Genomic DNA, 25,734 nt, shown 5'->3' on the forward strand with positions numbered 1-25,734 from the left:
CTGTTGCCTCCTCTCCTCTCTCTCTCTCTCTCTCTCTCTCTCTCTCTCTCTCTCTCTGTCCTGTGATCTTACGTTGAGCTGGGAGCCAGTAGCCAGTGACTATTGTTATTTCAAACATTATGGAGGATTTCCCATATGTAACATGTTACTGATATTCACTTATTTTGTCTGCATAGCATCTCAGTAGTTGGGACTATTATTCCCATTTTATAGATGGAGAAACTGAGGTAGGTTTCTCCATCTGTAAAACCGAGGGGGCTGACTGAACATCTAAGGCCAGCTGCTGGCCTAGGACACTTTGTAGTGAGGAAGGGAGCCCTTCCGGTCTGGGCACACAGGAGAATGAGCACACTGGGTCCAGGCCGGGAGCCGTGGCTCAGCTCCGTCGTGGATGTGCCAGAGGTAGAGCCTGCAAGAAAAGCCGGAAATGGGGGCACCTGGGTGGCTCAGTCCGTTAAGCATTCAACTCTTGGTTTTGGCTCAGGTCATGATCTTGCGGTTCGTGAGTTTGAGCCTCACATCAGGCTCCTCACTGATGTGTGGGGTCTGCTTGGGATTCTCTCTCTCTTCCTCTCTCTCTGCCCCTCCCTTGCTCATGCTCTCTCTCTCTAAACAAACTTAAAAAAAAAAAAAGTGCTAAAAAGCAAAAAAGAAAAGCCAGAAGTGAAAGTAGATGTTTTAAAAAACTTTGGGTGTTCTTGAGTTGAGTTAGAAATGTTGACATTTTTACGAAATAACTGATAGCTGGGTGGCCCCCAGACTGCCCCGGGGGAGGACAGCCACGATGATCTGTGTCCCGCTGTGTGGCTCATCAGTCCAGCTGGCTGAGAGCCCTGGGCTGGGTGTCCAGCCCCAGCTTTTCTAATTACTGTCTGCTTTCTCACATCGGGATGTGACCTCACCTCTCTGTTCTGTTTCCTCATCCATGGGGTGACCACGCAGCTTAGCGTGTAAACCCGGCTACTCGGAGGGTGAGAGAGTGGGTGGGATGCTGGGCTTCGCTCCGGATACCTGGGTGTTTGCCACCCTGCCTGCTTGTCGTAGGGGAATAACCACCACCTCTACAACCTTACAGAGCTACTCAGTGTCGAATGGGATCATGGGTGTGAAGCTTCCGTGCAAAACTTTAAATGCCACACACTTGAGGTCATTTACAATTCATGCTAAAGTTATACCGGCAATCGCCTTATTTTCTTTAGCCAACATTCACTGGGTACTTAGCAGCACATACACATTACCCATTTTGTAAGGTTGCTGCTCTTGTGATCACCATCCAGTGGATGAGCAAATGGGGGCTCAGAGAGGTGCAGTAAACTGTCCTCAGTCACGCACTCAAGGAGCAGCAGGCAGCTCAGTCTGAGCCAGCCCATGCTCTTCCCCATGGCTCTGCTGTTGCTCTGTTGGTGATGTCTTCCTGCAACGGACTGAGTCTCTTTATGATCATGCTGATGGTCTGGGCTCCCGGAAGTTTCACTAAGGGCTTTGATGGCCACTGTTTGCTGTCGGGTGGTATTTTAGTACACCCCAGAGCCGGCTGGAAAAGGCATACCTGGTCAATGGCTTTCAGTCTGCAGCCCCTCAGAGGATGTGTGCTAAGTGCCCCTTTGAGGCAGGGCAGAGAACCGGGGCCCACTCCTCGTCCCCCAGCTGGAGAAGCAGCCCCGAGGGCAAGAATACCTTCCCCCTTTTCTCAGTGTTGGGCCGTGACCTTTGCATGCCAGTCCCCGCCCCTATGCTGCCCGCTGACCCCCTGATGCCCCAACCCACTTAGTTTTTATCCCCAGACTGAAAGAACGATCTCCCTTTCCCCTTGATGCGGCCTCACTGGGGATGCTGAGATCCTATCCACAAAGGCACTCTGAGCTCCCTGGAGGAGGGGAGGGTGAATATGAGCTGCTATTATCTTTGCTAATAGCACAGTTCTAATTTAAGATTTCAGGTGGAGCCACGTCAGCTTCTGGTAGCCTCTGTGGGGCTCCTTGCCCTACCTCTGAGGAAAGACCCTTCAGCTTCCTGGTCCCCTTCCTTCCCGGGGTGGACTCTTGATTTCCCAGGGGTTGGGCCTCGATCCCTTCCACTGTACCCCCATCTGTCCCTTTAGGAAAACCAAATATCCGCATGCAGGACTATTGCTATGACCAAAGGGGTTTTTCGTTTTTTCTCTAAGTGCTTCAAAGTGGCAGAGTGGTGGTTTAGAGCTGCAACTTTAGACAAGTGACTCATTGACAAGTTGGGCAGACAAGAGCATCACCACCTAAGAATGCTGAGTGCTTTCTGTACCCCTCAGAGGACCAAGCATATGCAGCAGGCTTGACAAACATGTGCTCAGTGAAAAAAATGCCTAAACTAGCAGCAAACTGGGATGCTTACTATCTGCCATTCCTCATTCCTGTGCCCAGGGCAGACATCACTAATGGATCACAGACTCGTAGAGCTACAAAGGCTCTCAGAGACCCATTTATCTGATTCCTTCTCTCAAGAGTTGGGGAAATGAAAACACAAAGAGGGGATGTGCTTGCCTGTGGTTATACAGTGCTAGCATCTGAACCTAGTCCCATATGATCTCATTCTCAGTGGCTCAAGGCTTCATGCTCTGGGCTCACAGCCCCACCCTCTGGCCTCAAAATTTTACCCTCTGGCTGAGGCTTTGCCTTCTGGACATGAGGTTCCGCCCTCTGAGTCATCTTTTCTTTTCTTTTTTTTTTTTTTTTTAAATGAAAGGTAGCACATGTTTGCAGCCGAGTAGTTTTATTAGCCTGTGTTCTGCTGTGGAATTTTGGGAGTCTGACAGCCTCCTTTCATCTCTTTTTTGGTCCAAGCTGGCTGTGTTTCTGCAGATACAAAGTTCTCAAGAACCTTGTGGGTCTCCTGTGTATGTCATGGGGATCTACTCTTAGATATCAGGCTCTTCCGCAGATATTTTCTAGATACTCCTATCTCTACTTTTGGCTTCTACTGAGATGGTTCCAGAGAAATCCCCCCCCCCCCCCAAATTTCCTAGATGCTCTCTGGTTTGATGTAGGGCATCTGTGAGTCACACACTTAATCTTTTCAAAGAACCTTTCATGTGACTGAATACTCTGAGCTTTTGATTTTTCTGAGATGTTAGCACAATGTACAGTCGTCCCCTCAGCCTTCTCTCTGGAGTGCGCTTTCCTGTTAGAGAATCTCTTAATTATAATGTCTTTTGCAATCTGGGTAGGCTGAGAATTTCCAAAATTATCAATTCTTGGCTTCCTTTCTATTTAACAGCTCTGTTGATTTAGCTCTTTCTTTTCTACTATAAGCCGTGAGATGAAACCAGGCCATGCCTTCAACATTTTGCATGGAAATCTCCTCGGCTAAATATCCATTTTTATCCATTACAAGTTTTGCTTTCCGCGTAATTGTGGGACACAATTCCACCGAGCTTTCTGCCGCTATATAATAGGGATCTCTTCCTTCCAGTTTCCAGTATCCTGTTCCTCATTTTCTTCCAAGTCCTCACCATCCGTGCCCTTAATGTACACATTTCTCTTAACAGTCTGGTCACGACGATTCAGGTATTTTCTATGGCGATTTAGGTTTTCTTCATAGTACTCCTTCATTCTACGTCGTCACTAGCAGAGTCATTAACATCCCTATGTCTATGAACAGTCTTTTTAAGGCAGTGTAGGTTTTGCTACCATGCTCCTGGAAATTCTGGTTGCTGCTCTGTGTCCGATTCCAAAGCCACTTCCACACTTAGGTATTTGTTATAGCAGCAGCTGTCTTGGAGGCAAAATCTGTATTAGTTGCCGATTGCTGCTGTAACAAATTACCATGCACTTAGTAGCTTAAGACAACAAAAATTAATTTCTTACAGTTCTGTAGGTCTGAAGGCTGACATGGATCTCACGGCGTTGGCGGGGCTGTGTTCCTTTCTGGAGGCTGTAGGGGAGAGTCTGATTCCATGCCTTTCTAGTTTTTAGAAGCTGCCCACATTACTTGGTTTGTGGCATTGCATCATCTCGACCTCCTCTTTTGTCACTTTCTTCCACATTTTAAGGACCGGTTGGGATTACATCTGGCCGACCCAGATAATCCAGGATAATCTCTTCATTTTAAGATCAATGAGCCACTTTAATTCCACCTATAACCTTAATTCCCTTTTGCCTTGTAATGTAACATATTCAGAGGTTTTGGGGGGTGAGGACATGGAGTTTTTCTGCTTACCACAACCTCCTGGTTCAGCTCTGCACACTTCTGCTAGCCTGCATTATCTGCCTTCAAGGGAGGAAAGAGGCCAGCTACACTCATTGGTGCTTGGCTTCAGAGCCAGCCTGGCCTGCTGTTCCACTTCAGGACAGGACTTGGCCTTTGTGGCAGGTGGGACTGCAGTGTGTGGCTCCTGCAGGCTCTCCTTGAGCCATAGATCTTGGCGCTGATGCATGGTGGGCCTCGAACGAGGGAGCAGCTTCTACAGTGGGTCAGGCCTGAGCCAGCATTCAGGGCAGGAGAGGCAGGATAGTCTAGTGGTTAGTGAGTGAATGGGAATGGGGGTGGAGGGACATCTGCCACTCGCTAGCTGTGTGTGCCCAGGGCTTGCTTCCCTTCTTGGGGCCTCAGTCTGCAGTTACAAAGAAGGGGACAGTAACAGTACCTACCTCCTAGTATGTGCAAGAATCAAATGAGAAAATGCTGGCAGAGAAAATGCCTTGCAGAGAATGTTCCATAAACAGTAAGTACTGTGGTTGTTATGAGTTTGGTCCTGCATCTGTCTGCTCTTTGCTGTGTGGCCTCAGTTTCCCCATCTATGAAATAAGGTGAGTGATGGTCTGTTAACTTCCTCTCGCTTCCCTCCCCTTCCCCTTGCACTGGTGCTGACTCTACATGTGTGGATGTCGTTGAGTTGAGGAATATTCTGGGATGGATGACCAGCTCTGGCACCTGGTTGGAGGTAAGGAACAGGGCAGGCACTTGGTCCCCTTGTTGTCTGTGACCCCTGCTCCCTCAGGCCTGGTTTGAGGTCAATTGTGTCTCTGGGGGCCAAGTCCCTGGTAGGCACTGAGATGGTGAGGATGCCCCACCCAGCCTGGGAGCTCTGGCCTGACGGCCTCTGTCTCCTTCATACTCTGATATCCGGGCCCCCATGGGCCTGGGGCTAGCTGAGAGGGAAGCTCACATCACAGTTTGCTGGAAGCAGCCCGAGGAGAGGGCCTCAGGGTTTGCCCAGTGCACCTGTGTGCTGCACTGGGCTTCCAGGTGGTGCAGAGACACAGATGGGTAGGTTTGAAGTTTCCCAAGAAGAGATTAGGAATATGGCCAGATGCCCCCTCGGCTGACTTTGTATCCTTGCAGGCCTAGAAAGACACCTGTTTGGGTTCGGGCTGCCCCATGGGGAGCGCAGTCTGTGGTGTGCGCTGAAGTCTGCTCAGATGTCTTGCCGCTCTTACCACCTCGGGCTCTGGGAGCATCGATCTGCAATCCTAGGACACCAGGGCTGCTCTGTGCCCTCTGTGGCCAGGCCTCCTCATCAGCCAGGGGTGGAGCTGACCCTTCTCTCTGGCGAGAGACCGCCTTCAGATCACAACACAGCACCATAATATCTTGCAAGCCCTGTGGTCTCTGCTTGAACGACAGGATTTTTGGGACCCTGCCCCAAGGTCTCCCTTTTCGGAGAGGATAGGCAGCTCCTTTCCTGGAGGAGGAAACCTAGATAACTCTTCTGTAGCACTGGGAGTCAGGAGACTCCTTCCTCCAATTGCTCAGTGCCCTTTGAGCATGCCCTTGGACAGACCTGTGCTCATGGCAGACATCACCAATTGATTTCAGCACTTATTTCTTCTGAGCCCAGATACGGCCTTATAATCCTTCTGAACACAGTACCCTTGGCAACCGCTTCCAATTGATCATCCCTGGAAGTTCCCTTTTCTCTCTGGTCCTTCGGTATCCTGCAGGATTGGCATAAATGGTTCCCGAATCTGCGTTCCCATTTCTCTGAGCTGCAGAAGGGTCACGACGGTTCTCATTCCTGTAGCTCCCGATGGAAGCACAGGGGAGGCTGTCCATGGAGCACCGTAGAGCTTTGTCCGGTGGGGAACTTGTCTCCTTGGCAATTTTCATTTTCCTAAGGAAATGGGGCAGTGGCGAGGAGACCTTCTGGGGCTTCAAAAAGAATGGTCGGGCCTTTTTGTGGCTCTCATGGAGAGAATCTGGGTGGTTGGAATCTTGTCCGAATGACCTTTATATTCATCCTGAAGGGACCTTGGAGACCAAAATTCCAGCTTCCCATATTATAGCACAGGGAGCCAAGGCCTAGAATTTTCTCTGTCCTGCTCCGTTTCCTCTGCCCCCAGCACATTCTCCCCCGGGCACCTTGCTTGCTGGTGCCTTCTTTCGTGGTCTGGAATATCTGGTCATTTTCATCCACTTGGATGGCTCTGTCTAGCCCAGGAATGTCCTAGAAACCTGGAGCTGCTGGATATCCATTCTTTTCCCCTTCCCATATGATGCAGGGCACCTCCCAGGGCTCTTTTCAGAACCATTTATTCCTCTTACAGACTTTGGTAGCAGGGGCTCGCTTCTTCCTTCCTCCCCGCCACAGTAGAAGGTCCCCCTTTCTGCTCAGTCGTGTGGCCTGTGGGCCGGTCATGGTCCCTCTTCCGTCCAGGCACTTCCTCAGCAGCTGCGACCTTGATTCTCTGTGACCGGAGGAGCCCTGGGGCTGAGGCTCCCAGCCACCTCCGGTGGCAGTCACTCTGCTCTGCCGGCCACAGAGTCCGGCACCCAGTGTGGCCACGTGAGCTTGGGGTCCACCCTGCGCTGCCCTGAAGCCGAGTTAATGTTCTTTCTGCCACGTAATTGAATTTTTATCGAAATTTCTCCCCTCTTTTACGCTTGTTTTGGTTCTCTTCCTGCAGCAGACAGCAAAAGCCTCATATAACCCATTTCCTACCAGGCCTTTTTGCAGGATCAGTCATTTTTAAATGACTTTAATCTCCATTTTGTAAGTGATTTTTCGACTCATTTTGTCATACTACTTTGTACTCATTCTAGGGGGAGGGGAAGCCGAGGGCCTGCATTAGTCATTGCCCTTCTCACTTGATCTTCTTGTGTGACAGCATCCCTCCCAAAGGAGAGGAGCAGTGGGAAATTGAGGGTGAAGGCACCGACTCAGAACCAGGCTAACTGGACCCTGGTCCCCCTGCCTGCCAGCTGTTACTGCCACTGGCCAGTTACTCAGCCTCTCTGGGCCTCCGTTTTCTCACCTGTGAATGGGGATAATAATAGCGCCCGTCTCATTGGGCTGTTGAGAGAATCGAATATGTTAACACATGCAAAGCCCTCAGAGGAATGCCCAGCAATAGTAAAGTCTGGACAAGCGTTTACTTGGAAATCAAAAGGTAGCAGGTTGAACGGACTTTTGTTGCACCTGCCTTCTCCCTGAGTTTTGAACCATTCGAGCCGAAGGGGCTCTTGAGATTGCCTGTGCCCCACTTCTGCACCCCTTCCCTTTCTGCACATCTGTACCGGCCGCGTGTGTGTGGTATGTGTGCACCTGTGAGGGGAGCGTTACTGCTGTGAGGGAGGGAGCCCTCATCCTCTGCCGGCGTCCCTGCCGGCACCCTGGGCGCTCCGGTGCCGGCACATCTCTCTGGCCTGCTCCTAGAGCACGAAGCTGTGCGTCCCCAAAGCAGAGTGTACTGGAAGGGGTGGGCCGGCAGCAGCCAAGGTTAAATGTTTTTAGAACAGAAGGCTTTAAACAGTGTGGTCTGAATTTGGGACTTTATATGTCAACATACACACTTCCCCTGATTGGGCCTTTTCAGCGCAAGGGGCCTTATTGTCATTTCCCGTCAGGTGATTATAATCTCAGCAGTTGTGTAGTTTGTTGCTCCCAGAATAACGTGCTTTGCTTTAATTCTGAAACTCGTTTGCAGAAAAAGAAAGCCCACCAGGCAGCCCGGCAATGGGCCTTGGGGACTGTGGCACCGGGCGGGTTTCTCTACCACTGGGGGAATAGATCCCGTGCTGCCGGGAGACGTGGCGCTCTGGCCAGACACAACTGGGGCATCGGGTCACGTGACCGAGGGCAAGGCACGCACCTCTCTGAGCCTCAGCTTCCTCATCTCAAAAATGGGATGTCACCGATGGCCGTGAAGATGGAACGAAATTAACCGAGGCAATAGAAGCCCTTAACGCGGTGTTGGCACTCGAGGCGTGCGCAAGAAGCGTAGCTACTGATGTCATTAGCACTCGTGGTACTAATTAGTGCTAATTATTATTATTATTGGCCAAATAGTGTTTTTGTGTCATGGCTTCGTTGAAGTGTAATTTGCATACCATAAACTTAACTTGTTTTAGGCGAGCAATTAGCAACTTTGTAGAGCTGTGCAGCGCTCGCCACGGTCTGGTTTTAGGGCATTTACGTGATCTTACAAGGATGCCTCTTGCCCATTTGCAGTCATCCTTGCTCCCTGCTCCAGCCTCAGGCAATCACTAATCTGCTTTCTGTCTCTCCAGATGTGCCTTTTCTGGACATTTCATGTAAGTGCTTTTTCTTTTTCTTTTCCTTTTTTTTTTTTTAAACAGTTAAGTTTTATTTTTTCTTTTTAAAAATATTTTTAAAAGTTTGTTTATTTGTTTGAGAGAGAGAGTGCACACCAGCAGGGGAGGGGCCGAGAGAGAGAGGGAGACACAGAATCCGAAGCAGGCTCCCGGCTCCGAGCTGTCAGCACAGAACCCGATGCGGGGCTCCCTCTCACGAACTGTGAGATCATGACTTGAGCCAAAATGAAGAGTCAGACGCTTAACTGACTGAGCCACCCAGGCGGCCCAAATAGTGCTTTTTCACATTAATTTTTCTCATCTGCTTCTCACAATGATTCTTTTTTTTCACATGTAGAAACTGAGTCTGAGAGGTTAAGAGGAATTCTCCTGGGCTGATGAATAAATGGAGGAGAGGGGCTTTGAATGCAGGACTCTGCTCTCGTTCTGTTTTGGGGGTCGGGGGACAGGGCTCGGGAGCAAATGAACGCTGGCAGAAAGACATGTCCTGGCTAGGTCTTCTGGGCAAAGCATCTTCCTGTCTCACTCACCCTTGAGCTGACCTCGGTTCAAGCCTGTGTCCTCCACTCATCAGCCCTGCGAGCGCCTGCACCTCTCTGGTCTCTGGGGGCCCCTCCCTGAACGCAGAGAGCGGGCTGGTTGTGGTCATGCTGTCTGGAAGAGCTCAACGGAGATCCAGCCTGTGACTTTCTCCCCTATGCAGAGGCAGTCTTCTCTAACTGACCTCAGGAGATCCATCCACATCCATGTCCTGGGCAAGGGGCCGCCTGTGGGCGGTCCTGGTGCTGTCTTTTCCTGGGGAAAGCCTCTGTGGCTGTGCCTTAGTTTCCTCGCCGGTACAGTGGGAGGGGCCCTGGCTCCTGCCTCAGCGGTGGTTGTGAGAAAAGCACTTAACAGAGCACCAGGCACACAGGAAGGGCCCCGTGGCAGCTTGAGTGTGTCTGAGCTAAGACATCAAAATAATAAAAAGCCGGTTGAGCCTGGCCAGGGGGCGGGGGCCCAGCAGGTCCCCCAGCTGCCCCAGCCCCAGCCGTCTCCTCCCTTGGGTCCCTTTGTCTGCGCCCCGTGGAGCCCAGCTGGCAAGAGCTGGGAATCACCAGGCAGGGGCTGGGGCATCTCCCACCGCGTCTAATCGGAGGAGCCGTGGCAGCGGCTGCATCTTTCCCGTCCGAAGGGCCCTGTAAATGGGAGGCGCCCAGGGGAGCAGGCGCCCTCACCCCAGGAGAGCGTTCTGGGAGGCTCCCTGTGCCGGGCTGGGCGGCTGGGCTTCAGGGGTGGAGAGGCTGCCAGGAGGTATGGGACTCGGGGCCGTGAGCTTTGGAGAGAGCCTCACCCTCCCTGGCAGAGCTTTGCCGACGCGGCCAGCTGGGGTCAGGCAGATCTTCACAAGGTCAGGGCCAGGGCCAGGGGCCAGGGTGGACATCAGGGCGATGGGTGGGGTCTAGGAACAGACTCAGAGCTAGCCCTGAGGGACCTCTCAAGACCCTGCCGCTGGGCTTACTGTCTCTTAAAGTCTTGGGGTTGGCCTGGGACAGCAGAGGCATCTGTGAGCGCCTGGGGGTCCGGGACCCTTGGGGCCAGGGCGATGCCTGTGGCTGCGGTGAGTGTGACCATGTGTGAGCATACGTGTCTGCAGGTGAGTGAGCATGTGTGCATGTATGCGTGTGTGCGAGCCATGGGGGGAACATGGTGTGTGAACGGATGTGTGTGTGTGGAGCGTGGTGCCTGTGGGTAACTGTGTGTGTGAGTGTGTTTATGTGTGCCTGTGCCTGGGAGCGTGGGCCCCCTGCTCTCCCCTTCCGGAGGATCTGGGCTGCCTCCGGCCCAGACTTTCTGGGTTACGTCTGTGAGGCTTTTTCTGGAGACTAAGCTGTGCTGGCAGGGGCAGTGGTTTATTTCCTCAGGGTTACAAGAGCAAGGTCAGTGCAGCCGAATCTGAGCTTTTGTTTGTCTCTCCCCTGCCCGTAGCAGCCTGCGGTCCGTTTCATTCATTATTAAGTTTTAAATCCACCTGATGCGAAACTTGAGCCTCGGAACTCACTCCCTGCTTGGGCTGGCTCGGTCCAACCCCCACCGAGTCTTGAGGCTCAGGGAACTTCACTGGCTCTGTTTACGGTGTCCTGTGTGCCTTTGTTTTTCCAGAAACAGCCAGCCCCTAGTTTCTTTAGTTTTCCTTTGAGGCTGGACAGGGCCAGTGGAGGCCGGGGGAGGGTGGGTCATCTGTGCAAGGATGGCCTCCCATACCTGCCAAGGTGGGTTGAAGGGCCCACTGGACTCTGAGCTCTGGGGCCATCTGGGCCCTGGCCCATCCCCTAATCACCCCACATCAGGCCATCTCCCAGGGCCCTGGGAACAGAGCACGCACCCCCACCTTGGGATGGTTTGTGCTGGGAACCCCGCAGATCCTTCTCAAGTACCCTTTGCTTACTCCTGCTTGTGCTGCTGGGTCTGATGCCACGTGCCCGTGACTTGGGCCTCATAGTCTGTCTGCTCCCTGAAGCGGCAGACCCAGCTCCCTCCCCAAATGTGGTGAAGCAGCATTCAATAAGGTGCATTTTATTTTCTTGCAAGGTTTTGCCTGTGCCCCTAAGGATAAGTGGAATTTCCCACCAGGACTAGGGGCTGGAGGGGGAGTCAATCCCCACGTCTTGATCAGGTGAGGACTTGCCTCCTTTTGGCCTACGGGACTGATGGATTGTGAGGTCATTTCTGGTGACTTCCTCCAGGCTGCATCCCCGTGGCCCATCAGGGAAGTGCCTGGGACCTCACCTCCCGTGGGGGGGTATGGCGTCCAACGAGGCCCAGGCAGGTGTTGCTGAGGAGAAAGGCATGTCCGCTCCGTATCCTGCCGCCCCCACCCTGCCACTCCCCTGCAGACCGACGGCCCTCGCGTCCACTTGCTTCCGGCCCCCCGGACTCCCTCCCCTGACTCTCCTGCAGCCGTTGGCCAGCTGCACAGCCTCAGCCCGCGAGCTGTCGAGAAGCTGGCTCTGTCCTTGTTTCTCGGCGGCCCTGGGAATTGCCTCTAATCTCCTTTCCGCCTTCCCCCCGCAGATGGTGACGACGACCCACAACTCTCCTGGGTGGCCTCGTCTCCCTCCAGCAAGGATGTTGCGTCACCCACGCAGATGATCGGAGATGGGTGTGACCTTGGCTTGGGCGAGGAGGAAGGGGGCACAGGCCTGCCGTACCCTTGCCAGTTCTGCGACAAGTCCTTCATCCGCCTGAGCTACTTGAAGAGGCACGAGCAGATCCACAGCGACAAGCTGCCGTTCAAGTGCACCTACTGCAGCCGCCTCTTCAAGCACAAGAGGAGCCGCGACCGGCACATCAAGCTGCACACGGGCGACAAGAAGTACCACTGTCACGAGTGCGAGGCGGCCTTCTCCCGCAGCGACCACCTCAAGATCCACCTGAAGACCCACAGCTCCAGCAAGCCCTTCAAGTGCACCGTGTGCAAGCGCGGCTTCTCCTCCACCAGCTCGCTGCAGAGCCACATGCAGGCGCACAAGAAGAACAAGGAGCACCTGGCCAAGTCGGAGAAGGAGGCCAAGAAGGACGACTTCATGTGCGACTACTGCGAGGACACCTTCAGCCAGACCGAGGAGCTGGAGAAGCACGTGCTCACCCGCCACCCCCAGCTCTCCGAGAAGGCCGACCTGCAGTGCATCCACTGCCCTGAGGTCTTCGTCGATGAGAACGCGCTGCTCGCCCACATCCACCAAGCCCACGCCAACCAGAAACACAAGTGCCCCATGTGCCCCGAGCAGTTCTCCTCGGTGGAGGGCGTCTACTGCCACCTGGACAGCCACCGGCAGCCCGACTCCAGCAACCACAGCGTCAGCCCCGACCCCGTGCTGGGCAGCGTGGCCTCCATGAGCAGCGCCACGCCAGACTCGAGCGCCTCCGTGGAGCGCGGCTCCACCCCGGACTCCACCCTGAAGCCACTGAGGGGCCAGAAGAAGATGCGGGATGATGGGCAGGGCTGGTCCAAGGTGGTCTACAGCTGCCCCTACTGCTCCAAGCGGGACTTTAACAGCCTGGCCGTGCTGGAGATCCACCTGAAGACCATCCACGCGGACAAGCCCCAGCAGAGCCACACGTGCCAGATCTGCCTGGACTCCATGCCCACCCTGTACAACCTCAACGAGCATGTCCGCAAGCTGCACAAGAACCACGCCTACCCCGTGATGCAGTTTGGCAACATCTCCGCCTTCCACTGCAACTATTGCCCCGAGATGTTCGCCGACATCAACAGCCTGCAGGAGCACATCCGCGTCTCCCACTGCGGCCCCAACGTCAACCCGCCTGATGGCAATAACGCCTTCTTCTGCAACCAGTGCTCCATGGGCTTCCTTACCGAGTCCTCCCTCACGGAGCACATCCAGCAGGCCCACTGCGGTGTCGGCAGCACCAAGCTGGAGTCCCCGGTCGTGCAGCCCGCGCAGTCCTTCATGGAGGTCTACTCTTGTCCCTACTGCACGAACTCGCCCATCTTCGGCTCTATCCTGAAGCTCACCAAGCACATCAAGGAGAACCACAAGAACATCCCGCTCGCCCACAGCAAGAAGTCCAAGGCAGAGCAGAGCCCGGTCTCGTCTGACGTGGAGGTGTCTTCCCCGAAGCGGCAGCGGATCTCGGCCAGCGCCAACTCCATCTCCAACGGCGAGTATCCCTGCAATCAGTGCGACCTCAAGTTCTCCAACTTCGAGAGCTTCCAGACCCACCTGAAGCTGCACCTGGAGCTGTTGCTGCGGAAGCAGGCATGCCCACAGTGCAAAGAGGACTTTGACTCCCAGGAGTCCCTCCTGCAGCACCTGACGGTGCACTACATGACCACGTCGACCCACTACGTGTGCGAGAGCTGCGACAAGCAGTTCTCCTCTGTGGACGACCTGCAGAAACACCTGCTGGACATGCACACGTTCGTGCTGTACCACTGCACCCTGTGCCAGGAGGTCTTCGACTCCAAGGTGTCCATCCAGGTGCACCTGGCGGTGAAGCACAGCAACGAGAAGAAGATGTACCGCTGCACGGCCTGCAACTGGGACTTCCGCAAGGAGGCCGACCTGCAGGTGCACGTCAAACACAGCCACCTGGGCAACCCGGCCAAGGCGCACAAGTGCATCTTCTGCGGGGAGACCTTCAGCACTGAGGTGGAGCTGCAGTGCCACATCACCACGCACAGCAAGAAATACAACTGCAAGTTCTGCAGCAAGGCCTTCCACGCCATCATCCTGCTGGAGAAGCACCTGCGGGAGAAGCACTGTGTGTTTGACGCCGCCACCGAGAACGGCACGGCCAACGGGGTGCCCCCCGCTGCCGGCAAGAAGGCCGAGCCGGCCGACCTGCAGGGCATGCTGCTGAAGAACCCCGAGGCGCCCAACAGTCACGAGGCCAGCGAGGACGACGTGGATGCGTCAGAGCCCATGTACGGCTGCGACATCTGCGGGGCGGCCTACACCATGGAGGTGCTGCTGCAGAACCACCGGCTGCGGGACCACAACATCCGGCCCGGGGAGGACGACGGCTCGCGCAAGAAGGCTGAGTTCATCAAGGGCAGCCACAAGTGCAACGTGTGCTCGCGGACTTTCTTCTCGGAGAACGGGCTCCGGGAGCACCTGCAGACGCACCGGGGCCCCGCCAAGCACTACATGTGCCCCATCTGCGGTGAGCGCTTCCCCTCCCTGCTGACGCTCACTGAGCACAAGGTGACCCACAGCAAGAGCCTGGACACGGGCACCTGTCGCATCTGCAAGATGCCGCTGCAGAGCGAGGAGGAGTTTATCGAGCACTGTCAGATGCACCCCGACCTGCGCAACTCGCTCACGGGCTTCCGCTGTGTGGTATGCATGCAGACGGTCACCTCCACGCTGGAGCTCAAGATCCACGGCACCTTCCACATGCAGAAGCTGGCGGGCAGCTCGGCTGCGTCCTCCCCCAACGGCCAGGGGCTGCAGAAGCTCTACAAGTGTGCCCTGTGCCTCAAGGAATTCCGCAGCAAGCAGGACCTGGTGAAGCTTGACGTCAACGGGCTCCCCTACGGCCTCTGTGCCGGCTGCATGGCCCGTAGCGCCAACGGACAGGTGGGCGGCCTGGCCCCGCCCGAGCCCGCCGACCGGCCCTGCGCCGGCCTCCGCTGTCCCGAGTGCAGCGTCAAGTTCGAGAGTGCCGAGGACCTGGAGAGCCACATGCAGGTGGACCACCGTGACCTCACGCCAGAGACCAGTGGGCCCCGGAAAGGCGCCCAGACGTCGCCAGTGCCCCGGGTAAGAGGCTGTCCCTGCTCCTGGGGGCTCCCCCTGAGCTCTGTACCTCCCGGTGGCGTTCCCTTTAGCAGCCCAGACAAGCAGCGCTCTCGTGCAGCCGCCGGGCACGTCCGCTCTGCGGGAGACTCCGGGGTGATCCCCAGGGTTGCCATTTCCCTTCCAGCTGTGTGACGTGGCAGACGTTGTTTATCTCTCCGGGCCTCGTTTGTCAAGTGCTCATCTGTAAAAGGGGAATGACAATTGCCTGGACTTCATGGGATCGCTTTCAGGGATCCGTGGTGTCATATGGGTAAAGGGCCCGACGCACCGGCTGACACACAGCGAACACTCCATAAATGGTGGCTGTCGTCTTTCATACAGATCTGAGGTGGACGCATTCACTTGTTTGTTGAGTCTCCTTGGGCAAGTCCCTTTGCTCTCTGGGCTTCAGGTTCAGGATTCTTTTCAGTAATCCGTAGAGATAATATCCGCATACAGGGCTCAGGACCTGCACTTAGTTAGGGCCTGATCATGCAGCCTGTAATCACCGGCTGATAGGTTATCATCAACAGCACATCTTTATAGTTAGTGCAGGTGCTGGTGCATGGAAGAGCCTAGGAATGGATTCAGTTGCTGTTCTCATTAATGACTGATTGATGGATTGATTCCTCCATTCATTTGTTCATCAGATTTGCCCTGAGCACCCATTATGTGCCTGGCAGTCAAGGAGAGTCAGAAACGGACCCTACCTTGGGGGCTTCCCGACTAGGGGAGGCCACAGGCCCATAACTAGTAGGTTTCAGGGAGGCAGGGGAAGTTCAGGCTCTGGGAGGGTCCAGGGTGGGTCTGGGTGCCATGGCCAAGGGCCACCTGATGGTGGGCCCGGGGCCTGCCTGGCTCTTGGGTGTCTGACAGTCGGGCCCGGGGTTCCCACTGAGTCTGTTGTCTGTTTCCACACTGAGGAGGTGCCAAGCAGATCTCGGGAGTGTCTTTCCCTCGAGGGCCGGCTGCTGGCACCATGGGCGGAAGGCGGAATTTGGGGAAGGACCGCCTGCTGCGTGTGCTTGCTGGAAGACAGGGGTGTAGCTGAGGGTGGTTCACTGTGGGATCAGAGCTGGGATCAGAACTGGCTCCTGGGACTCTGGGATTTTGAGGGTGAGGAGAGGGAAGAGGGGCTGGAGGAGGGTAGAAGGAGAATCTGCAGTGGAAGGGACACATTTGAGGCCCACTGGCCCGCTCTCCACTGAGGTCCAACAGGCCAACGGCCCGTCCACGTTCCCCCTGGCTGGAGAAACACCTGAATGAGGGCAGAGCGGAGTGTTCTGCTGGGGGTCTGAGGCCTGTTCTCAAAGGCCTGTCTGGAGCAGAGAGCTCCCTTTTGGGCCCATAACACCTCACCCTCTCAAGGCCTTTTGACCGAACCAGGTGTCTGGAGAAGGGTCCCCTAGGTCACCCCTGAGAGGTTCTGTGCACTGGCCCTGGTCCCCACTGCTCGGCTCTGCTCAGCCTCGGCTTGCTGGCTGGCCAGTGTGGGTGGGCCGGGAAGCCTTTGGGCCCTGGAATCAGACGGGCTGGGTTAAAATCGCCTTCTTCCAGGACCCCCCAGGGATTTGATCTCTCCAGGCCTCTGCCCTCTCCTGTAAAGCCAGAGAGTAGTAATAGCAGCAGCAACAGTATCTATCTCCAGAGCTGACATCACCTGGGAGGCACTGGGGGGCCATTCTGGGTTTTGTTGTTGTTGTTGTTGATTTATTTTGAGAGAGAAAGCGAGCAGGGGAGGTGCGGAGAGTGAGTGAGAGAGAATCCCAAGCAGGCTCATGCTGTCAGCACAGAGCCCGATGCAAGGCTCAAACTCACGAACCGTGAGATCACGACCTGAGCCGAAACCAAGACTGACTGAGCCACTCAGGCGCCCCCCATTCTGGGTTTTTAAGGAGCATCTGCTCTGATTGTTCAGTACCTGCCCCTCTCCTGTTGTTAAACATAGTGACTATTTTCTGTGCGGACCTCCGTGTTTTGCCCTGAGGCCTAAGTGAGCAGAAGAAGTGAACACACAGTGAACACACTTGGCACACAGTGAACATCACTTGGTATTTATCCCGTTTATAACCACAGCTCACACTTACTGGGGGATAAGGATGTGCTGAGCACTTTATGTCTATACTATGATACTGCCTTTACAGATGAAGAAATGGAGATACAGAACAGTTTGCCCTCAGGCCCCGGCTTTCAAGAGGCAGAGAAGGGATTTGAACCCAGGTAGTGTGGTGCCACAGCCGACCTCTTGACCCACATTCTGCCTATCGCCTCTGCAGCCCATCCTGGTTGCAGGCTGGGGTGGGCTCCAGGGTGGTCACCCCTCTCGTTCAGACCACGGGACAGTGTGGCGGGACTGGGGCCCTGTACACCCTCCTTCCACGTGCTCCCAGCCCCATCCCTGCCTTCCCACGCTGCCCACCACGGCGCTGGGGCTCCTGGCAGCCACAGGGCTGCTTCTAGAGTCTCCTCCTCCTCCACAGTCTCTGCTCTGGATTCTGCGTTGGTACCACTTCATAAAGCCCCTACTGTGTGGGCCACGGCAACAACCTGGGAGCCTTGCTGTGACCTCTGTTTTGGCAAAGGCGGTATCCAGGCTCAGAAAGGTGGAACTGTATACTCAGGGATGCACAGCTGTGCATGGCAGCTCAGGGATTCACACCCGAGGGGCCTTGTTTTCTGGGAGCCCAACAGACCTTCCTCTCCCCATCCCAGGCCTTGTGAGAGAAGAGAGGAACAATCACATCTAGAGACCTGGGCAGATGGGCCGTTTGCAGAAAGGAGCTAGACAAAGCCCGGAACCTCCCCAGTGAAGGCCCAGCCTCTGGGGCCTTGCCCCCTGCCTGGGCACGCCTGGGGGCAGGGGCCCAGCTGTCTGTTCACCCACCCTCCCTCCCCCAGGACTCGCGCATGTAAGAGCAGACTCTGGGGGCTATGCAAGGGCTTGGGGGCTGGCAGGCTGGGACCCTCGGGAGTGTATCCATAGCAACCAGTTCTCGGAGGACTGGGTTCCTGTGGGGCTGAGGCTGCTGTTGGCTGGAGCGTGAAGCATTGAGGTTCCCTCCCCCCACCCCCCGCCCATGCTCTGCTTATGGGTAATAACAACATCACCCCAACTCTGGGCCACTGTGGGCAGACACCAGCCCTCCATTGACTCCCCAGGTTCTCACAGTGCCAGATGGAGCAGACTGGGTGCTCTCACACTGGTTAGAGGCCTTGGCCAGGCCGCACCAGCTCTCTGTCCCCTGGCCCAGGACTGTCGAATGTGTTCTGGGACACGGGGCTGAGAAAGGCTGCTCAGACGGGCTCCAGAGGCAGCCCTCCTGGCATCAAACCCCAGTCCCCTTGCCCAGTATTGCGGGGCTCTGGCCAAGTGGTTTGGCCTCTTCAAACTCCACTTTCTCCACCCTTAAAGTGGGGTTCACAGAGTGATTGTGAGTCTTCAGAATAAACAGAGCCTGCACACAGTAGGTGCTCAGTAAATGTGAGCTGCTGTCATGATCGTGGAAATTCAGTAGCTATGGGCTGTCTTTCCTGTCTCTCCCTCTCTGCTGGTCTCAAGCGTGTTCTCTCTCCACCCCGGGCTCCTCTCTGAGGTTTCTGGGGGCCACACAGGGGCAGGCAGCCCTGGCCACAGGCCCAGGAGAACCATGGGAGGGACCCTGGGGAAGGGGCTTATGGCAGAGCAGGTGCTTTGAATGCCAAGTTCTGTCCTTCTGTAATTATGTCTCCTGGTGGGGGCTGAAGCTCCAGAGGAGGAGGGGGGGTCTCTGGGGGACAGAGAAGGGGAGACAGCCTAAGAGGAGGTGTTGGGGTGAGGACGAGGTCTGGCCAAGGTTGTAGCGGGAGGGAGGCAGAGTAAGAGAGCCCTCACCTGCTTGTGCCTGAACTCATGTTCCACCAACATGGAGGACCAGATGGTGCTGGCCGGGTGCCTGCTGCCCTGGGCCTTGGGCACCCATGGCCTTGCACGCAAGGCCGGGAGGGCCGTCTTTTGGAGGAGGGGGCTCTGGGTATAATACACATGCTTAATGAATGTTGGTGCTGGTGAACCTATGTGTGTGGCAAGGCGTGGATGCACATATGGGCAGTTGGGGGTCTACACTTGTGTCCACAAGGGTGTGTATTGGGGGTGGGGTCTGTGCGTGTGCTTGTGTCACAGCTACTTGTGCAGCTGTGGGCACATTCGGGCATGATGGATCCAGTGAGAGCTGAAAGCCTTCATGTCCCAGGATGAATTTGGATATGTCAACCTGTGTGAACGTGTGGTCCATGAGGATGCCTCCACTGCTCTGAGGGTGTTGCACCCGTGTGTCTGTGTTAGAGGGAGCAGATTGCCGTGTGTGTGGTGGGGGTTGGGGGTCTTGTGTGTTGACAGTGAGTTGCGACAAGGGAGTGTACGTGTGTCTGTTTGCATGTCTGTGTGTGTCCTCATGGGCGTGTCCATGCCTGTGCATGCAGTCTGTGTGTGTGTGTGTGTGTGTGTGTGTGTGTGTGCGTGCACCCAGACTCTTGTGGTCAGCAATGTCACCTCCCTTGGGAATCCCCTGGAGCATTTTCCCCATCAGAAGGGGCCCTATTATTGGGCAGTCTTTTTCCTGCCACTGAGGGGTGGCCATGTGGTGGAGGAGTATTGGTGGTAACTTCTCATCCTGCCTAGCCCCTGGTGATTTATTTTCCAAGCACAGCAACCCACTTCATTCACCTGCTCCTAGGAGGAACAATCAAAATCACTTTGATCATGGATAGTCCTCTGCACTGGTCTGGACTGGCCATGGCTCTGGCCTCCACAGCCTTCCATCCAGCAGGCCTGCCCTGAGCGTCCTTGGTATGGAGCTTCCTGGGGTGTGCTTTGTTCTTGTATTGACTTCTTCCTTCTTCTTTCCCTTCCTATGTGATGGCAAGAGGGCAGGGGACACATGTGGGAAGGAATGAATGATTCTGACAATGGAAGACCCAAGATCATTGTTCTCCATGAGCACGGACGTGGAGTTGAGCTGAGATGGGGGCTTTGGGACTGTGTACCCCCAGAAGGCCTCAGCCCCCACAGTCTTTTCTGGCCTGAATTTGTCCTCTGTCTGTTGTGACGCCCGAAACCCCAGCTCTGTCCGACCCCCCACCTCATGCCCTACTTCTTGGGCATTTCCCTGCAGAATGCCTGCCTCTGGGCCACTGTTCTGAACCCCTCGGTTTTCTGAAACACTGGGGGAAAGGGCCCTGGTCTTATCAGAGTGGGTTCTGGAACCTGAGGGGGGACCCTGCCTCTGGAACCAAATCTCCCAGCACCAGCTAGGACCGCTGTTTCCTCATTGATTCGTTCAACAAGCATTTGCTCAGCAGCAATAACAATTGTAATAAAAGTTAAGTCATTATTAGGCACTCCTTCTGGGCCAGGTCCTGTGCTGGGTGGTGAGGATCCAGGATACAGAAGGCATCTTTGGTTCTCTTTGCTCCTCCTGCCCTAGTAAAGTGCCTTGCAACATAATATTTGCAACTTGGCTCATTTGTTCAACAAATGCTTTCCGTGTACTTAGTCTCTGCTGGCCGTGGGACCTCACAGGTGGACAAAGCGCATCCTGGCCCTCTGGGTGCTCATGATGCAGTGGGGGAGCAAACAAGTCAATTAGCCATGACGAATCCATGTGCTGATTAACTAGATGCTTTAAGCATAAGCTTGGGGGCCTGGGGAGCCCCTGAACTCATCCTGGGGTGGGAAGAGGAGGCCTCTCAGCAGAGGTGACATTTGAACAGAGTCCTCAGGATGGAAAGGGTGCTCCGAGTGGAGGAGACAGTGTGGGCAAAGGCCTGGAGGTGGGACCAGGCCCTTGAGGGAAACTGCAGATGTGGTCAGAGCCACCCTGGGAACTGAGGCAGTTGAGCCCCCTGGTGGTTTATCCTGGCTGCATGTTTGAGGGTCTGGCCCAAGTGTTCCACCAAGAAATCCAAAGCCCTGCCCCCTTTTTCAGAGGTCAGGAGAGGTCCCTTCATCCCTGAGCTGCAGTGGTCTTCAAAAAGCTTGGATGTTTTGGATCCCAATACGACCCTGCCCCCTTCATAAAAACTCACAGCCACAGACTTTCCCCCACACAGGCAATACCACCCCTGTCCAGAGGGGGCTGTTTTCACAATCATCCACCTAGGCTTAGTTGTTGAGAAGATTCTTTGGAATGGGTCTTCAAGAAGCTCTGAAGCTTCTGATGATCTCCATTTTCCTCCTTCTACCTCCTAAAGGCAGCTGGTGTTAGCTTCCTGTGTGTGGAAGCCAGCTGTAGGATCACCAGCAACCTTGTGTGCCTAGTGAGGAATTCTTCAGTTACTTGTAAGCACCAGGACTGGCAGGAACAGTATCCCCTGCTCAGCCACATGGCCCTTATCTCTTATGTAAAGAGATAGAGTAGTTGGATGGGTGGAAAGATAGATGTATGGTTGGATTGGTAGATGGATGTAGGAGAAGACAGAAGGATGAGTAGACAGAGGATGGATAAATGGAGGGTGGATGAATGAATAGGTGGATGGGTAGGTGTGTATTACCTAGATGGCTGATAAGATAGCTAGATGGATTGATGGGTAGACGGATGGTGTGTGTGTGTGTGTGTGTGTGTGTGTGTGTGTGTGTGTGTTGTGTGTGTGTAGACAGTGAGCAGGTAGATGGATGGATGATGGGTGGATGGATGGATGGATGGATGGATTTGAGCATGCTCCTAGAAGGGCAGCCTCCTTCAACTTCTTTTCCATGGTTATACCGTGTGTTCTCACCTTGGGATGGTGACTCCCATCATGGCAATTTCCCCAGATGTAACAGAGGAGCACCTCCTTTGGAATGCAGCCTAGTCCCCTGCCCCAGGCTGAAGAGCTGGATTTGGAGGCAGGTGGGGAGAGAATGACCAGAAGAGACCTGGGAGGGGACCAGAGCCATTCTGGCAAGTCTTGAATGAAGACCTCCAGGCACTTTTGCTTTCTGCTCTTTTCCACTTCCTGACTATCTAATTCCTTTCTTTTTGGCTTCCAAACAGAAAAAGACATACCAGTGCATCAAGTGCCAGATGACCTTTGAGAACGAGAGAGAGATCCAAATCCATGTTGCCAACCACATGATTGGTAAGAGAGCATTTCCTCCCACCCATGCTGGGGCCACTCATCGGGCTTTGAAATTTGTGGTTCCAATCATCATTTCGCTGCTTTTAGGGCAAAAGATGGAGTCACTGCTGCCGTTTCCGAGACATTTCAAATGGGAGTAAAATGTAAGAGCTGGAGCTCTACTCACATTACAATCAAACTTTTGACAATCTCTTCCATTTCCCAGCATAAATTTCCCTCCATTTCTGAAACGAAGTGCTTTCCAGTTGTCAAGCACTCAGGGGCAATTATGCTTCAATTTTATATGTCATGACATTGAATAGATTTAACTGCTCACATTTCCCCACTAAACGTGGTGAATTCCTCAGGCACGTTGTCAAAACAGAATGCTTACAAAGGTATTTCACTACTTTCCCTATTCTTCAAGTGGTTTTGGACTTTGGAAAATTCAGCCTTTCTGGAAGGGGAACTTTCAAAGTGCCTTCGTGTTGTTCCCTCTTGGTCCGAGGTGGGGAGGGGAAGTTGTGATTGTGAGGTCTTACGTGCCTTCCGTTGGATGGGTGTTGTCTTGCCGGCAGCCGGGGATGCCCTGCGTGTCAGAGGGAGCACGGCTGGATTTCTGGTGAGCGTGGAGCTGGCCCAGGGTGGGTGGAGGATTTGGCAGTGAGGGTTCGGGAGCTTCTGGAATGCTGGTGCCCTGGGTCTTTGGTGGAAGTATGATCACCTTCTCCAAGACCCTTGCAGTCTGAGCAGTGAGGCTTCAAGCGTGTGTTGGGCATCCTGACACTTCACTTCCTCTAACATTTTTTTATTATAGTCTTGCGGACCGAGTACTGTTTTACAAAACTCTTAATTGCATGCATTCAAAAACACCCATTAACTGTGCCACTCGATGAATTTCCAGGAACCGAGCGCAACTGTGTAACCAACACCTAGCCGAGGAAGCCGACCATTTCCGCATCCCAGAAGTCCCCTCCTGGCCCCTCAGCCCCTCCCCCCAGCAATGAAATGTCACCATCCTGATGTCGCTGGCATAAGGCTTTTTTTTTTGCCCATTTTGCACTTTCTATAAATGAGAGCATACAGTCTCTGCTCTTTTGTGTTGGGTGCCTTTCCTTCATTCACGTTAGTGCCTGTGGTCGGACATCGCCCCTTCTCATTGGTGTATGATAGTCTGTTGTGTGAACACATCACCATTTATCTTGTCTGTTCTACTCTTTTTTTTTTTCTTTCTTTTCTTTTTGAGAGCGAACAAGAGCATGCGTGCATGAGCATGAACAGGGGAGGGACAGAGGGAGAGGGAGACAGAATCCCACACAGGTTCCACGCCCAAAATGGAGCCCGACGCACGGCTCGATCCTACAACTGTGAGATAGTGACCTAAGCCAAAATCAAGAGTTGGACGCTTAACCGACTGAGCCACCCAGGCACCCCTTATCTATTCTGTTTTTGATGGGCATCTTGGTCATTTTCATTTTGGAGTTGTTTCAGATAATGTGCTGCTATGGGCATTGTTGGTCTATGGGTTTTGGTGAACACGTACATATGATTATAATGGGAATGTTGGTAGTGGAATTGGTGGGTCATGGAATACGAGTACGTTCACCTTCAGTAGATACAGGTAGTTGTATGAAATTATGCTCCCGCGGGCAATGTGAGAATTCTCCACAGCCATGCCACCATCCACGTTCTCCGCAACAAGAACCATTGTTGAGATGCTTCTTTAGTGAAGCTGTGCTCAGGGAGAGGATGCTGCAGCCATCCTAGCTGCAGCCTTGGTGAGCTCTGTGGGTTTGAGGATCCAGTGTCCCAGTGATTCAGGGTGGTTCCCTTGAAGGCATTGGTCCTGACTGTGTGCGTGGTGGGTCTCTAAGTGGTGAGGGGACACCAGGAGCTGATGAGGGGCAGCTGATGAGGCCCTGGGAGTTCAGCCTGACAGGGAGATTGGTGGCTTTTTAATTTCTGATGTTTGAAAGCCCCCTGCCGAAGTAGAAGAAGGAAACTAGCCTGTCAGTCACTGGCTGCTGGGAGTGCTTTCATGGGAGTGTCAAGGAGGTAAAGATGAAGATATCTAAAAATGTTTGCCTTTGTAGCAGGTGTTAATGTGTGTGCCTGTTTGTAAGCATGAAGGGCGAGAGCCTGGCTAATTGGACCACAGTGATTTCAAAGGTGCTCCCCCCACCCTCCACCTTTCCTTCTGTGCTGAGCCCAGAAGCTGTGTGTCCTCAGGTGGAAGGTGAGGGGGGGGTGCTTCTAACTAGAAGGTGGGCAGTGGAAAGGGGGGGGGGGCGTTGAGGGGCATCTGGGCCTTTGTGTGAGCGGAGGGCCAGGCTCCGGAGAGAGGCAGTCCCATCTGGTGGCTGGACAGGGCCCCTCACCCGAGCCTGACTCTGCAGCACTGCGAGCTGGCCTGGTTCCCAGACATGTGGGGAGCAAGCAGCAAGGAGCTGTTGGTCTCCGAGCCTGGGGGTCCCAAGTGAGACGTTCACGCAACGAACAGTATCATCGTGCAGGACCACATGGGCTGGGGACCCCGATGAGAGACCTGCCTCTGGCGGGGCGGCACCTCCTCTTGCTCTAACCTGCCCTCCCCACCGGCTTGCCCTCCCCTGGCCTCATCACCCCCATCTATCAGAGAACACTGACTACTGAGCACCTGCTGCATGTCGAGCGCTGGGGCGGTCCCTCAGGTGGTAGAGGGAGCAGGGGACAGGGTCCCCATCCACAGAGGCCTTACGGCACCCCGTGGGAGACCCCGCAGCACACGCATCATGCAGCGAAGGGGGGTCTCACTGGGCGAGAGCACTAGAGCAGCCACCATGCACTGAGCCACACCGCGTGGCAGGCACTCTGTGTAGGTATTCATCCTTCATCTCATAGAGGAGCTTTAATGACTTATCCGCATTCTTCCAGAGAGGAAGCAGCAGAACCAGGGTCTGAATACAGCTGGGCTCTCTCTGCTGTGTGTGGCTCCCTGCCAGGGTCTGTGGTGGGAGAGACCCAGCACTGCCCTTGGGTCCCCTACCCGCAGGGAAAGCTGAAGGCATCCAGGTGCAGGGAGGTTGATGAGAACCGGGAACAGAGACCAAGGACTGCTGGATCCAAAGAGGCCTGTAAGAATGGCCTGGGTGTCACAGGATGAAGAGGAGTTTTCTCCATGGCAGGCCCGTCCCTGGCAGAGGGAACAGCCTTGACAAGGAAGGACAGTCACCAGAGGACAAGGGCCTTGGAGGGCTCAGCAGAAGGAGGTCCTTGAAGGATGAGCAGTTGGACCCAGAAGGTGGAGAGCAGTGTCTGTGGGAGGACTGTGGGGTGAACAAGGCTCAGAGGCAGAAGCAGAGGAGGGAGTTTGAGGGTTGGAGGAGCTCGACCTGGCTGGGATGGAGGCATCGCATGTGGTAACATTGTGAGCAGTGAGGGTAGGGAGGTAGCTTGGGGCCAAGCCAGAGAGGGCCTTGAATGCCAAGTTAAGGGATTTGGGTTTAGACTTGACCCTGAGGGCCAGGGTCCAAGTCTGGGGGTCCGTTGGCTGATGTTTTATTGGGCTTCTCTTGGAAAACCAGAAGAGGTGGCAGCCAGGGCCCTGAATTCCCATGTGGCACAGCTGACGAGCTCGGCAGCAGCTGGGTTTGTGGCAGGCACCATGGTCCCAGCCATCTTTATTATATTTTAGGGTGCTTTGTTCATTTGTGTCCCCAGCTTCATCCCTGTGGGCACCTGAATGTGCAACATTGGGCTTAGGCACTAGGGAGTCATTGAAGGTTTTAGGGCAGAGAATGGCCTGGATGTCGCTGAGTGCTTTAGGGAGATTAATCTAGCTGCAGTGTTGAGGAGGAAGAAGATG

General features: G+C 54.5%; 1 protein-coding gene across 3 annotated transcripts in view; it reads left to right on the top strand.

Annotated features, from left to right (window-relative positions):
* The window catches only part of ZNF423 (zinc finger protein 423), a 334,910-nt gene that overhangs the window by 183,028 nt on the left and 126,148 nt on the right, over positions 1-25,734 (top strand). For all 3 annotated transcript variants that reach the window (XM_047836283.1, XM_047836284.1, XM_047836285.1), the window contains 2 exons: positions 11,584-14,798; positions 21,827-21,911. In XM_047836283.1, the coding sequence (XP_047692239.1) occupies positions 11,584-14,798; positions 21,827-21,911 (3,300 nt within the window). The remainder of the gene's footprint in view (positions 1-11,583; positions 14,799-21,826; positions 21,912-25,734) is intronic.

Source organism: Prionailurus viverrinus, chromosome E2 (genome assembly GCF_022837055.1).
Source record: "Prionailurus viverrinus isolate Anna chromosome E2, UM_Priviv_1.0, whole genome shotgun sequence".
Taxonomy (NCBI): domain Eukaryota; kingdom Metazoa; phylum Chordata; class Mammalia; order Carnivora; family Felidae; genus Prionailurus; species Prionailurus viverrinus.